Source organism: Propithecus coquereli, unplaced genomic scaffold, assembly GCF_000956105.1.
Source record: "Propithecus coquereli isolate 6110/MARCELLA unplaced genomic scaffold, Pcoq_1.0 Scaffold79, whole genome shotgun sequence".
Lineage (NCBI taxonomy): Eukaryota > Metazoa > Chordata > Mammalia > Primates > Indriidae > Propithecus > Propithecus coquereli.
Genome location: NW_012154062.1, coordinates 1,805,401 through 1,819,774, shown reverse-complemented (window position 1 = coordinate 1,819,774; position 14,374 = coordinate 1,805,401). Strand labels below are relative to the sequence as shown.

The window sequence follows — 14,374 nt, the reverse complement described above, 5'->3', positions numbered from 1 at the left end:
GCATCACTGTGTTGCTGGAGAGGTTTATTGATTAATAAACATAAAGCATTGGCCATTATCATTCACAGTTAAGGATTATAGTTACAGGTGAAATACATTTGAGATTTTTTTTTTTTTTTTAACTCTTCAAGACTTGCTTTTGATATTTGCTTTGTAACTTAGGCATTTGTCTTCCAATGTTATTGATTTGTGAAATTTCAGACTAAAGAATCAAAGTAGTCACTCTCCTCACCCCATTTTATTAAATAATTTCAAAATATTAAGGGGGTACCAACATTTTTATTACATGGATAACTTTCATAATGCTTAAGACAGGGTTTTTGGTGTGCCTGTCACTAGAATAGTGTTCATTGTATCCGATAGGTAAGTTTTTATAAATCCTTACCCCACCTCCCACCATCTTTCCTTCTTGGTTTCCAATGTCCTTTATATCTTTTGTGCCTGTGTTTGCCTATCATTTAGCTCCCACTTATTAATGGGAACATGTGATGTTTGGTTTTCCATTCCTGAGAAATTTCACTTAGGATAATGGTTTCCAGTTCCATCCAAGTTGCTGTAAAAGACATGATTTCATGCTTTTCTTATGGCTGAGTACATATACACCACATTTTCTTTATTCACTTGTGAATTGATGGGCACATAGGTAATCCCACATCTTTTCAGTTGTGAATTGTGCTGCGATAAACATTTGAGTGCAGGTGTCTTTTTTATAAAATGATCTCTTTTCTTTGGATAGATACCCAGCAGTGTGATTGCTGGATTGAATGGTAAATCTACATTTAGTTCTTTGAGGAATCTCCATACTGTTTTCCATAGAGGTTGTACTAATTTGCAGTCCCACCAACAGTTTATTAAGTGTTCCTTTCTCTCCGCATCCAAGCTCGCATCTATTGCTTTTAATAATGGCCATTCTCATGGGGGTATCTCATCATAGTTAATTTGCATTTCCCTAATGATTAGTGATGTTGAGCATTTTTTAATATACTTGTTGGCCATTTGTCTGTCTTTTTTCAAAAACTTCTGTCTTTTGCCCACTTTTTGATGGGGTTGTTTTTTATTGCTGATTTGTTTGAGTTCTTTGTAGATTCTGGATATTAGTCCTTTGTCAGATGTATAGTTTGTGAATATTTTCTCCCATTCTGTAGGTTGTCTGTTTACTCTGTTGATGATTTCCTTTGCTGTGCAGAGCTTTTAAATTAAGCCCCATTTATTTCTTTTTGTAGTTGCTGAATTTGCCTTTAGGTTCTTAGTCATAAATTCTTTGCCTAGATTAATATCTAGAAGAGTTTTTCCTATATTTTATTCTAGAATTTTTATGGTTTCATGTCTTACATTTAAGTCTTTTATCCATCTCGAATTAATTTTTGTATATGGTGAGAAATAGGAGTCCTGTTTCATTCTTCTGTATGTGGCTATTCAGTTTTCCCAGTACCATTTATTGAATAGGGCTTCCTTTCCCCAGTGTATGTTGTCATCTGCTTTATCAAAGATCAGTTGGTTATAGGTAGATGGTTTTATATCTGGGTTCTCTATTCTGTTCCATTGGTGTATGTCTCTACTTTTATGCCAGTATCATGCTGTTTGGGTTACTGTAGCCTTGGAGTATAATTTGAAGTCAGGTAATGTGATGCCTTCAGATTTGTTCTTTTTGCTTAAGACTGCTTTGGCTATTCAGACTCTTTTTTTGGTTCCAAATGAAGCTTAGAATTATTTGTTGTAGATCTGTGAAATTTGACATTAGTATTTTGATGGGGATTACACTGAATCTGTAAATCACTTTGGGCAATGTCAAAGTAGTCACTCTTTACCTCCTTGTTTTTGGGACTGAATTCCTTTCTGACAAGTCAGGGAGAATGTGTTTTTGAACTTGCTTCTGTAAATTTTATAGTGTTAAAATAATTTAAGAATTTTAAGGTGTTTACTAACTGATATTCATTAGACAACAGAGAACACCAAGGACATCATTGCATTTATGAACAACTTGTGGAAAGCAGGGAAAACAAATTTTTAGTGGCTAGGTTAGCCATGATTTATAAAGAATTGAAAATCTGATGAACTATATTCATAGAAAATAGATTGTAGACCCTTAGTGCACTCTCGATAGTACCTCATGAGACTGAATTTTCACATGTGTTTTTATTTTACAATACCTCCAAAGACATGAACATTAAAGCCCTGGGAAAATATTCTGGTTTGTAAAAATTGAAAGGCCTTGCCTTTCCCTTAGCTCTTTTCTTTTAAGCTCCAATGCATTAATAATTTCTTTAAGGCTATGTACAGATATTAATGTATAGGCTTTCACTAATGGTCAAGTTTACATTTGCAGTTATTTTATTATTTTATGATCTTTTTGCACAAGTGTAGAGTCACTGACCATTCATTGTGAGAGAAATTTACTATCTGCTATAAAATCAAGAAGAGGTCATATTACAGTAGAGGCAATTCTCTTCCTCTCTTGAAAAGGTTCCCAGAGTACTTGCTAATTCGAGTGCAAACCCAGACTAGAATAATCAAACCACTCTCTTCATAGAAATGAGAGATTATATGTTTTCTTTGAACTTTTTAAAATTATTTATTTGATTGAACAATTGGATCTTTTGGTTAGGAGGGAGGAACTTGTGATATCTTTTACGATAAAAAAGTAGCCATTTAAATGTAGTCAAATCAACTTCTAGATATTGTATCTTTCTGAAGCAGTGTTTCTCATATTTTAATGTGTATGTGAGTCATCTGGACTTCTTGTTAGAAACCAACAAGATTCTGATTGGGAAGGTCTGGGCTGGTGTCTGAGAGTCTGCATTTCTAACAAGCCTCCTGGGTGATAGCTCTGCTGCTGTCTCAAGGCTATTCTGAGTAGGTAGGCTCTTGGACAGCGTTTTCAAATAGAACTTTCTGTGATGATGGAAATGTTCTTTGTATAGTTCAGTACGGAAGCTACCAGCTACATATGGTGTGGAACACTGAGGAACTGAATATTCAATTTTATTAAATTTTAATTAATATAAATTTAAATAGCCATATGTATATGTGGCTACCATATTGGCAACTGAGAAATTTATGCTGAGTTGTAATAGCTCATGTAGGATGATGCTAAATTCTAGAACTGGCCAATATTGTCTCTATTGAACCTTATCACTGCCTGGACTTTATCTATAGGCAGGCAGTGTGTACAGATGGAGTTGCTGGATTGTAAGTTCGTTGATGGCAAGAGCCATGTTAGCCTCGTTTGGTGCTCTGTTCTCCTGTGCTCGACACATACTTGGCACACAATAAATGTTGCTGAGAAAATGAACAAATGAGCAAGCTCTAAAGTTGAGAAGTACCCTTGTATTTCTAGCACAAGCCTGTATTTGGGAGCAGGGGGTAGAACTTGAATGGCACTAATATGCAGTATTTTGCTTGTGTTTAAGGAGGCTTCTTTTTGTTTCTGTCTTGAAGTTCTATTAAATGGTATTCCATTGGTTATAGGACATTAATTCATTAATTGTTGAATTAATTCATTAATTCAACAAAATTCCATTTTGCTAGGTACTATTGGTACAGGCTTCTGGAGTTTATATTCTAGTGGCAACAAAACAATGCAAGAAAAAACAAAACACCTTTTTCTAAAAACAACTGAGCCTCAGTTCTAGGAAATGTATGTGTATAGAATCCATAATTATGGCTGTCCTGAAGAATATGGGGGTAGATATGACAGTCATATTGTCTGGGGAAACCTACGTCCTGTTGCTCAGAATCCCTTTTGAAAAACTGTTTTATTTGCTTCAAATTTCAGCTTCCAGTGACTGAGTCTGCAGTAGATGTGCCAAACAGTTCTTGTTATTTATTTTTTTTCTTGAACCATATTCTTGTAAGGAATTTGTTAGCTAGAGTGGAAGAAAATCTGTTTCATTTATTGGTCTTCAAACAAGATTGTTCTTAGAAAGGCTGTAGTTTTTCTACAGCCAGTCTTATGGAGCAGGCTCATTTCCTCATGATTTGAAGAAATTTTTAAAATTCCATTTTATTTTATTACATTCCTATCCCTGTGTTCTAGAAACAGATGGCTATTTAATATACAACGCAAAGAACTCCTAAAATTGATCTTGTTAACATTCAGAAGTATCCCTTTCTTTCTCAGTATATTAAATCAAAAGAAAAAAAAATCTGTGGGTTTGTACTTCATCACAGGAAAAGCATCTTTACTAAACAACAGGAAACACAATTTGTTAGGAATCTGACCAAATACACAAGGCAGCAGCTAAGATTCCCTATAGAAAAGGGTGACTTCTAATGGAATATAAATAGACACCCCCCAAAAGTACATATATTTCCCATGAGTGTGACACTCTTTTTCTCTCTCCCCTCCCTTCCCTCCTACACACTTTACACTACATTTTTCATTCCTTTAAGGGGAAAAATAAGTACAGTAAAACTATGAACTCTTTATTAATTCAGATTCCTCTAGTGTGTGGTTTATATTTAGGTAAGTGCTAAAGTTCTTTTTTTATACTTAGCAAATCCCTTTGTCACAGAGATGAGACTAAATTCAGGCAGGACTACTTCAGGAAGGCTTTCTGGAAGAGAAATGTTTTGAGTTGGATTCTTACATTGGTAATGGATGTAGACTGAAAGAAAGGCAAAGGGAAAGCTTTTCGCAAGTTAGGTGTAAGAGCCCACAGCAGTTGGATGAGGGTGGGCAATGGCTTTGACGGAGGCATGTTGAAAGGAGAGGGGCTGGGACAGAGGGGGTGAGGTGAGGATGGCCATGGATAGTGGCCCAAGTGGAGTGTCCTGGGAGATGCAGCCGCCCTTGCATGTTTGTTCCATTCCATTCTGCCTTTGTTCTGGCTGGAGCACTTACCGTCTCACACCTGTGCTATTGCCAGAGCCTGTGTTGTTATTCCTGCGTCTACGCTCGCAGGGTCTCCCCTATCCATTCTTCACGTGGTACCAAGGTGACCTTCTAACATGCCAAACAGACTTCTCATGCAGTGCTCAGTTTTGAATTCCCTATGTTCAGTACATAGCAGGTAATCAATAAATATTTGCTGAGCGAGTGAATGAATTTTGGAAACAATGGGCATTTAATAGGAAGTGTCTATGGCCCTGTTTTTCAAGGGAGCAGAGACAAAACATCTTAAAAGAAGAAGTGGGTCTTTTTCTTTTTTTAATATTCATCCTACCATATAGTCCCAATTTTTAAACATAAGGAAGAAATCAGAAATTCTAAGTAAAAGGTCAGAATTAATACTTTGCAATACTTTTGTTTGTTGTTAAGGACAGTTCAAGTTGTGACAAGAAATGCAAACAGCAAAAATAAACTGCTCTTGCAGTATGACAAAGGGGTGCCTTATTCAGAAGGAAAGATTTGCTGTTGTGCTGAATCCTTAGGGATGTGGCTGTTTCTACCCATTAGCTACAACTAGAAGACTTTCTTCATTCTTCAATATATTTGTTAATATCACTGCTATTAGAAGGGATGATCTGACAACTCAGTGGTCTCTGAGTTTTTCCCAGGCATTTACTCCCGAGAGACACAAGACCAGGAATCTAGTCCTGACTTTTAGTTCTGATATAAAATTTTATTGAACATCATTTTATTGACCTTGATCAGGTCGTGTAGCCTCTCAGAACATTTGTTTCCCCTGGTCTACACCAGTCCTTAATGAGAACAGTAATCTTAGACCTGGAGAATTTATTCCGATAGTAAAGCAAGCTTTTGTCATGCAGGGCTTTGCTTTTGCCCTTCCCTGTTTTATCTGATCTCACTTTCTTTGATGATTTGCCAAGCTGTTATACCAAACATCACAAGCCTTTGCCCACAATTGTTGCATTTGCTGTCCCTTTCTGAGGGACATTTCAATGAACAGTATTAAAAATGGGGCCAAGGAATTATTGAATTTCTTTGAGGCCCCCTTTCTTGATTTCTTTGTGCCCACTTCTCTTTGGGGCAGTGTTTATTTTTGTGGTTGTTTTACAGATGACGAGTTAAATTGTTAGAACAAAATGGTCTTCCAAATGGTAAAGTTTAACTTCACTAACCTTTGTTGGATAGTGAAATCCATCCAACAATGGGTGTTATATATAAATATGGCTTCAGTGGTCACTTTGGTCAATTTTCTTAAAACCACTTTATGATGGGTTAAAAACTGTAGCCTTTGGAAAAAGCTTTAATATGTGAGCTAACTTTATGCTCATACATTTGCACTGTATGTAACATACAGCTGAAGTTCTTTTGACATTTATTTGTAGGGAGAGATGACTTTTTTCAAGGGTTGGTGATTAAGGGAAGGCTTAATTAAGGAGAAGCGATTTGAGTTAGGTCTTGAAAGGTGAAAATAATCTAATCATATTGAGACGGGAAGAAAATGTATGTCAGGTGGAGAAAAGAGGTTGTGCAAAGGCGAAGTATAAAGTTCAGAGTGTGTGTAGGGTTAACTTTATTTCCATATTAGAATTAGAAAGAACCTTTTCAAGGTATTCATTTTCCGTACCCTCCTTCAGTTTAGAAGCAATGATGTATAACATTTGAAAGGGGAGTTGAGAGACAGTAGATTGGGAAAGATAGATTGGGATTGAAGAGGAAGAAGTAAAGCTCTCTCTCTTCACAGATGACATGATCTTGTATGTAGAAAATCCTGAGGGATCTACAAAAATGCTGTTAGAACCAAAACCCAAGTTCAGCAAGGTTGTATGATGTAAGATCACTACACAACGACAAATTGTATTTCTATTTGCTAAGAACAAATGATCTAAAAATGAGATTACAAATACAACGTCAAAAGGAATAGAATATTTAGCGGAATAAATTTAACGAAAGTAACGCAAAACTTATATACATTTAAAACTATAAAACATTGTTAGAAGAAACTAAAGAAATTAAAGAAGATTAAATAAATGAAAAGACAAACCGTGATCACAGATCAAAAAATGTAATAGTAATACTGTTAAGAAACCAGTACTCCATCGTTTCATTTCAGTTGCTATCAAAATGTCAACTGTCTGACAAGTTGATCCTAAAATTCATATGGGAAATGCAAGGAGCCTAGAGTGGCCAGATCAACCTGGAAAAGGAAGAGCAAAGTTGGAGGACTCACACTTTCAGATTTTATTTACTGCAGAGCTACAGTCAAGACCCTGATATATTGGCTTAACAATAGGCATCTGGCTCAATGAAATAGAATTGAGAGTCTAGAAATAAACCTTTACATACATGGTCAGTTGATTTTCTCCCTGAGTATCAAGGCTCTTCAATGGGGAAAGAATAGTCTTTTCAATAAATAGTACTGGGACAACTGGATATCTAGATGCAAAAGAATAAAGTTGGATCTCTACTTCACATCATACACAAAAATTAACTCAAAGTGGATCAAAGATCTGAACATGATAGCTAATACTGTAAAACTCTTAAAAGAAAGCATAGAAGTAATCTTTGTGACTTTGACTTAGACAATGATTTGTTACATATGATACCAAAAGCATAAAACCCAAAGAAAAATAATAAGTTGGATTTTATCAAAATTAAAGTTTTGTGCTTCAAAAGGCACATCACTTAAGTGAAAAGACAGCCCATGGAATGGGAGAAAATATTTGCAAAGTATATATCCGATAAAGAACTTCTGTCCAGAATATATAAAGAACACTTATAACTCAATAATAAAAAGACAAATAACCCAGTTATGTAATGAGCAAAGGATCTGAATAGACATGTCTCTACAGAAAATACACAAATAGCCAATAAACATGGCAGGTTGCTCAGCATCATTAGTCGTTAGGGAAATGCAAATCAAAACCATGGTGAGATACCACTTCTAGGATGTCTGTAATAAAAAAACATGGATGATAATAGAACCCTCAGACATTGCTAGTAGGAATGCAAAATGATGCAGTTGCTTTGGAAAACTGTTTAGCAGTTCTTTAAAACACTAAACGTAGATTTACCATATGACCCAGAAATGCCAGTAGTCAAGAGAATTGAATATATATGCAGATGCTGAAACTTACATACAAATTCATTATTCTTAGTAACCAAAAAGTGGAAACAACCTAAATACCCCATCAACTGATGAATGGATAAAGAAAATGTGGTTATTTCCATACAATGAAATATTGTTTGGCAGTAAAAGGGCTGCAATTCTGATACATGCTACAGCATGAATAAGCCCTTAAAAACATTGTGTTTAGTGAAAGAAGCCAGACCCATAATGCCACATATTATATGATTGTGTTTGTATGAAATATCCAAAATATACAATTCCATAGAGACAGAAAGTAGATTGGTAGTTACCAAAAGAAAAATGGGGAGTGGCTGCTAATGGATACAGAGTTTCTTTTTTGGGGTGATGAAAATGTTGTGGAATTAATTGATAGTTGTGATAGTTGCATAATTTTGTGAATATACTAAAAACCACTGACTTAAAAGGTAGACAAATTAAAAGTCCTACTGCATTCTTTACTGGAAAAATAAAAATGTCAGTGTGCCACCCTAGGTAAAGGGATATTTTTTGTTTTTGTTTTTTCTGTCTTCTTTTTCAAAATCAGAGTTTGAAAATTTTTTCCTCCTCAGATGTCAGCAAGCTACGTCCTTTCAGTTCTGTCTTGTGAAGGTATTACAAACGCTGCCATCACAGAAAATGCTTCTTAGTTTGTATCAACACTTGATTCAAATTTAATTTTAGAGATATATTTCAAATTATTTTAAAAAATGGAATATGAAATAAGATACACTCTTAGATATATTATTATTTATCAAATTTTAACACACTGTGGGATACCATGTATTAACTGATGTTTCCAAGTTACCTCATTTCGAGCATGCCTTGGACTTGATTAAGTCTTTCATGCCATTTCACCGTACCTATTCAGACCTATATCAAATATTTTACTAAATAGGAAGGTTGTATCTTGGTGATGGTTTATAAATATTAATAACAACAAATGTCTTTCATAAGTAAAAATGAGTATTTCTATTTCTAGTGTACATGAGTGTTTTCTTGATACAAGGTAACCAAAACCAAGTTCAGAAGGGGGTTGATAATACTGTAGCTGTTATCCATAAAGCCCAATTTAAATTTTTCATTTATCAGAATGTCCCCATTTTTAGTTCTCGCTGACTATCATTTTAACAGGAAAATGTTGTGAATTTGATTCATTATAGTAAATATATACGATCTAAATATTGTTTTCTTTGCTTCATATATCAGAGTTCTCCGTAAGATACCACTGAATTTTATGCAGTTGATGATCCCACTAATATGTGGAATCTAATAAAGTTGAACTCATAGAAGCAGAGAGTAGAATGGGGCTTACCAGGGGCTGGGGGAGGTGGGTGGGGATCGGAGGGGTGTTGGTCAAAGGATACAAAAGTTCAACTAGGAGAAATAAATTCGGGAGATCTAATATACAATATGGTAATTACAGTTAGTAACAATGAATTGTATACTTGAAAATTGCTAAGAGGAGATTTTAAGTGTTTTCACCACAAAAAAAATATATGAGGTAATGGATATATTAATAAGCTTGGTTTAGCCATTCTACTGTGTATACATATATTAAATCATCATGTTGTATACTACATGTATGTATATATATAAAACCTTTATTTGTCAATTGAAAAATAAATGAAATAAGAAAATTTTTATTCAGTTGGGATCCTGTAAATCTTTCTCAACATATTAAATTTCATATTCCATTTTGACTTCATTCTCATTTTTGGGGGATGTTTTGAAAGCATTTTTTCCCCCACAGAAATTCAGCAGTGAAGGGAAGACTTCTACCCGAAAAAATATTTACTGACTTTAAATAGATCGTGACTTTTTTCTGAGGCTCTGTCTCAGAAATTGCACAGCAAAATAGTGTTGGCTAGATCATAAGGCTATTTGGTGTTATGCCCAATGTAAATATTTTAGTTGCTATTTTATGGGTGGTATTTGGAAGGTATCCCTATTTAAATCTCTTTTTGCATATGAAGCAACTGAGTTACTGAATCTTAACGTGTGGGACTTTATCGGAAGTAGAGTTAAATACAGCATGTGTCATCATATTGTCGCCTAACTAATGTGGTTTTGTGGTTATACTCATTTAGGCTAAAGAGCTGCAAGGTTATGAGAAGTATGAGTTACATGGTGGTAAGAGGGAGGAGATAGTGAAAGAATCCAATTAATAAGTATTATTGAGTGCCTAATATGTGTGAATATTTATTAACACATCCTGGACCCCGTTGTTCCAAAACAAATCATGTGTCCATTCTGTTCTATTCATAGGTGATCATGGAGGAAGCACTTTACTCCCACCGAATGTCACAAATGAATTTCCAGAATATGGGACCATGGAGGAAGGCGGAGAAGGCCTAAGAACTTCTCTGGAGTTTGATGCAGAGCCTCTGCCATGCCGCCCACAAGGGCAGCACGGGGTCCAGCTTCCTGGTGGCCACCACTCTGGGCTCGACAGTGTTACCGAAGGACCAAAAGATGTCAGAGAGGCCCCCTCTCAACGTCACCTCAAGGAACAAAGTTTACAACCCATTGACTCTTTGATTTCAGCTCTGAAAGCCACAGAAGCCAGAATAGCTTCGGGAACATTACAGGCTACAAAGGTACCGGACAAAGGTGGTGTTTCTAGCTTTTCAGTTCAGCAGGTGGGAAAAGAGCTGGACACTGCCAGTTATAAAACACAGAGAGCCAACAAACGACTCCCTGCTGGCCAAGAAAAGTCACCAGATATACCTCTTTCAGCTGAAGTAACGACCGAGGAAGATTTTTATTTGAGCATCCAGAAGGATCTGACTGCACTGTTAACTGGAGACACTCAGGCAGAGCTTTCCCAGATAACTAAGGATGGGAGAGAAGGGGCTCTCTGTGGGCAGGAGCTGGGGGGCCCAGCAGCGACCCACAGCTCCGCGGGCGGTGTTGGTTCCTTGAAGGAGCAGAGGTCTGCTCTCGGGAGAGTGCACCCAGAGAGATGTGATCGAGGCAGCTCCCTGGGACGCCCAGGCCGGATCAAACATGTGGAATTTCAAGGGGTGGAGATACTGTGGACAGGAGGAGATAAGAGAGAGACGCAGCATCCTGCAGATTTTGAGACGTCGCTGGAAAGGAGAGCCTGTCCTGAAAGCAAAGAGTTTCCCAAAGTGCCAAGCCATCTCATCTCATCTGCTGGTTTGTGTAATTCAAGTAGTTTAACCGAGCGTGTTAGGGATGAAACCTGGAGAGCTCCTTCAGAGAGGCCCGGCACTAGCTCAGGGACATTTTCCCCTGTGCACCTTGATGAGAGTGGAGAGGACGAAGTCTTCCTGAAGGAAAACACGCAACATTTTGAGAAGAAACCTGAACCAGCAAGAAACAAGGAAAGGTGAGCTCTGAGCGTAGCCCTGCTGTCTGTCATGCCTGGTACATATTTTAATAGAAAACCATTATCCTGTGCTCCATAGGAGAACTCAACTCAAAATACACCGGGTCCTTGTTATCATAGAATGGAAGAGAAGTTACTGCAAGCTAGGTCCTTCTAAGGCAAGATTCTTTCTATGTTACTAAGATAGTAGAGTGATCCCATTATAAAGTTGTCCATTAGGCATGGAGCAGGGACCTATGCAAATCCATTTGTGACGTTTTGTTATATTTAACACGTTTCAAGTTTTTCAACATTGTGGTAAGTAGAACACCACAATTATCTTTAATAATATGAAAAGGGTTGGGCTGTTTTGACATACCCTATATGGTCATTACATCCTAACTTAGGCATTTCTTCTGGGTGCAATACCGGTGCCTGCAGTCTAGCCAAGAATGCAGCCTCCATACATGTGTGAACACAGGTTCTGGGTTTGAGCCCTCTCAATTTTCCATGTTTAGAAAGGACATCTCAGGAGGTGAGAAGTAGACTTTATAATTCAGTTGTTCCGTGGTATTCACATGGGAATTTCTTCTTCTTACAAGTAGCATATGCTTTGATTTATGGCCCTCATAGTAAACTTGGCATCACATGGTATTCCCTGGTCTTTCCCTGCATTTCTGACATTCGTACCAGCTTAGAGCCTGGATGAATGAAGACATGACCCATCTTTCTTCATCCCCTGTGATCGCAGTCTGACCACGCAGTGCTCCTCTGGGCAGAGTCATTTGTTGTGTACTGTACTTGGAATTTGTACCTTCTTTTCTTCTGTCAGTGCTCATGGAGCCACATTTTACAGTTTATATGGGAAAACATCTGTGTCGAGGCTGAAGGGTTTGTTTTTTGGTTTTTGTTGGCTGTAAGGAAATGCCTTTTCCTCTGCAATTAACAAATCCACTGAGAGTGCTGCTCCTTTGGGACCACTATCAGGACACTCCCCCCTCCCCTAACACGTCGCATCTGCAGACATCCCTCCAAAGCAGCCTTGATATGTGGCATGTGTCTCAGTATTTACATTCCTCCTGGAATATGCACTTTTACTGTTGTTCAGATTACTAATTCATTCCTCCTTCCTTCCCTTCTTTCTTTCCACAAATATTTTTTGATTGTTTGCCATGTCCTTGACACTGTGAGATGTTGGGAATAAAGGGATGTTCAAAATAGATAAGGTCCGTGGTCACTGTCCGCATGGAAGTTACTGCTGAAGAGAAACATTAATCACATAAGCACGTTGGTAAGTGCAGGATCACAAACCGTGCTAGGTTCCACAAAGGAAAAGAACCTGAGAGCTACTAGAAAGAATAATTTGAATGGAGGGGAGAGGCTAATTAATTTGTATAATGGTTTGGTAAAGGCCTTTCTGTGGAAATAGAAATTGAGCTGGGGCTTGAGGAATAGGAGGTAGCCAGGCAGAGACTGGGAGGGAGGAATGTTCCAGGCAGAGGGAACAATGTGTTCAAAGGAGGCTGCTGGGTCCCCTGACTAGCATATAGCTTTCTAGAGTTGTGTGAAGCAAAGGCCTTAGATCAGGTTTGAAGAGTTGAAGTTTCAACATTGTGGGTGGTGCCTGGAGAGCGGGGGAGAGTGGGGTGGATGAGCGTGGAGAGGTAGGAGAGGCAGGGAGTAGCATCACCCTAGAAACTGTCTCTTTTATTACTCCAAGTGCAGTGGGAAGCCATTAGGAACATAGTATTTGGTACATGGCGGACCTTCAATAATTTAAAAACAACAAAGACAACTGCATTGTCGAATGTGAATTCCGGTAATACCCAGGAATGTGGATTACTTAGGACATACTTAATAGGTAATTTCTATTTCTATTTTATTCATATTTATAAGAATCAGAGGCTCAGGTTAAGTAAAGTTGCCTCCAGTGACATGACTAGTAATTGGCACAGGCAAAATTCAGCTCCAGTTTTTTCTAACTCTTGACTTCTTGCTCTTACCACTGATCTATCTCCTAATTATTAAATTTTACTTAATTGTCCTAATTTTTTTTTAAGAGAATTTAGAGACTGAGTCTTGTTCTGTTGCCCATGCTGGAGTAAAGTGGTGTGATCATAGCTCACTGCAGCCTCCAATTCCTGGGCTTAATCCTCCCACCTCAGCCTCCTGAGTAGCTAGGACTACAGGTGTGTACCACCACACCCAGCTAATTTTTCAAGAGTTGGGGTCTTGCTACATTGCCCAGGCTTGTCTCAAACTTCTGGGCTCAAGCAGCCCTCCTGCCTCGGCCTCCCAAAGTGCTGGGATTACAGGTGTGAGCCACTGTGCCCAGCCCTAATGTTCATTTTTAGTATTTGAAGAACATACTGCATATTAATTTTTCACATTTGTGTGCCAAAATTCATGCTCCACCTCTATATATTAACTCATAAGTTGTTACTAGTTTCTTATGGGGTTGGTCAGCCTTGCAATAAACATGCTGTTGGCTTTTTTGTTTTTACATCATTCCTGGGCTGTGTAATCTTGGACTTGAAATCTCTCTGCAGTGCTGCCTTCTTGTCAGCAGAGGGCAGCCCTTAGATTCTGATGTTGTCATCCTCTTGAGGTCATTTAATGTTATTTAAATCAGAAAGTATTAATAGACTAGTGAAAGTTTAGTGTGCTTTTACTACAAGTTTACTGAATCAAGTTTACATGATATATTTATCTGCTTCTGTTATAATCTGAATTTGCGCAGTATAGTCGGCTAAAGTGAGAATTTAATATTTCATTCAAATATGCATTGGACTAGATGTATGCACACACTAGGAAACTAGTTGGAAACTATTAAATTATTTATATTGTAGTAGCCACACGTATGCTAAGAATTTTTTCAACCCAAGTATGTTTCATCTCTTCCTTCCCAAATATACCAAGATATAAGCTCAGTGAATATAAAAGTTTGGTCTACAGAATGTTGTCCCTTTTGTATGGTTGAAGGAGAAAATATAAAGATATAAAATATAAAAAGAAGAGATTAACCTAATATTGAAATTCTGCACTGTTACTTACTTTCCAGGAT

At 37.4% G+C, this 14,374-nt stretch overlaps 1 protein-coding gene across 1 annotated transcript in view; it reads left to right on the top strand.

Moving 5' to 3' along the window:
- The window catches only part of LOC105825207 (PH and SEC7 domain-containing protein 3-like), a 254,323-nt gene that overhangs the window by 141,167 nt on the left and 98,782 nt on the right, over positions 1-14,374 (top strand). Inside the window, exon 3 of the mRNA XM_012662911.1 lies at positions 10,245-11,331. Coding sequence (XP_012518365.1) covers positions 10,245-11,331 — 1,087 coding nt within the window. The remainder of the gene's footprint in view (positions 1-10,244; positions 11,332-14,374) is intronic.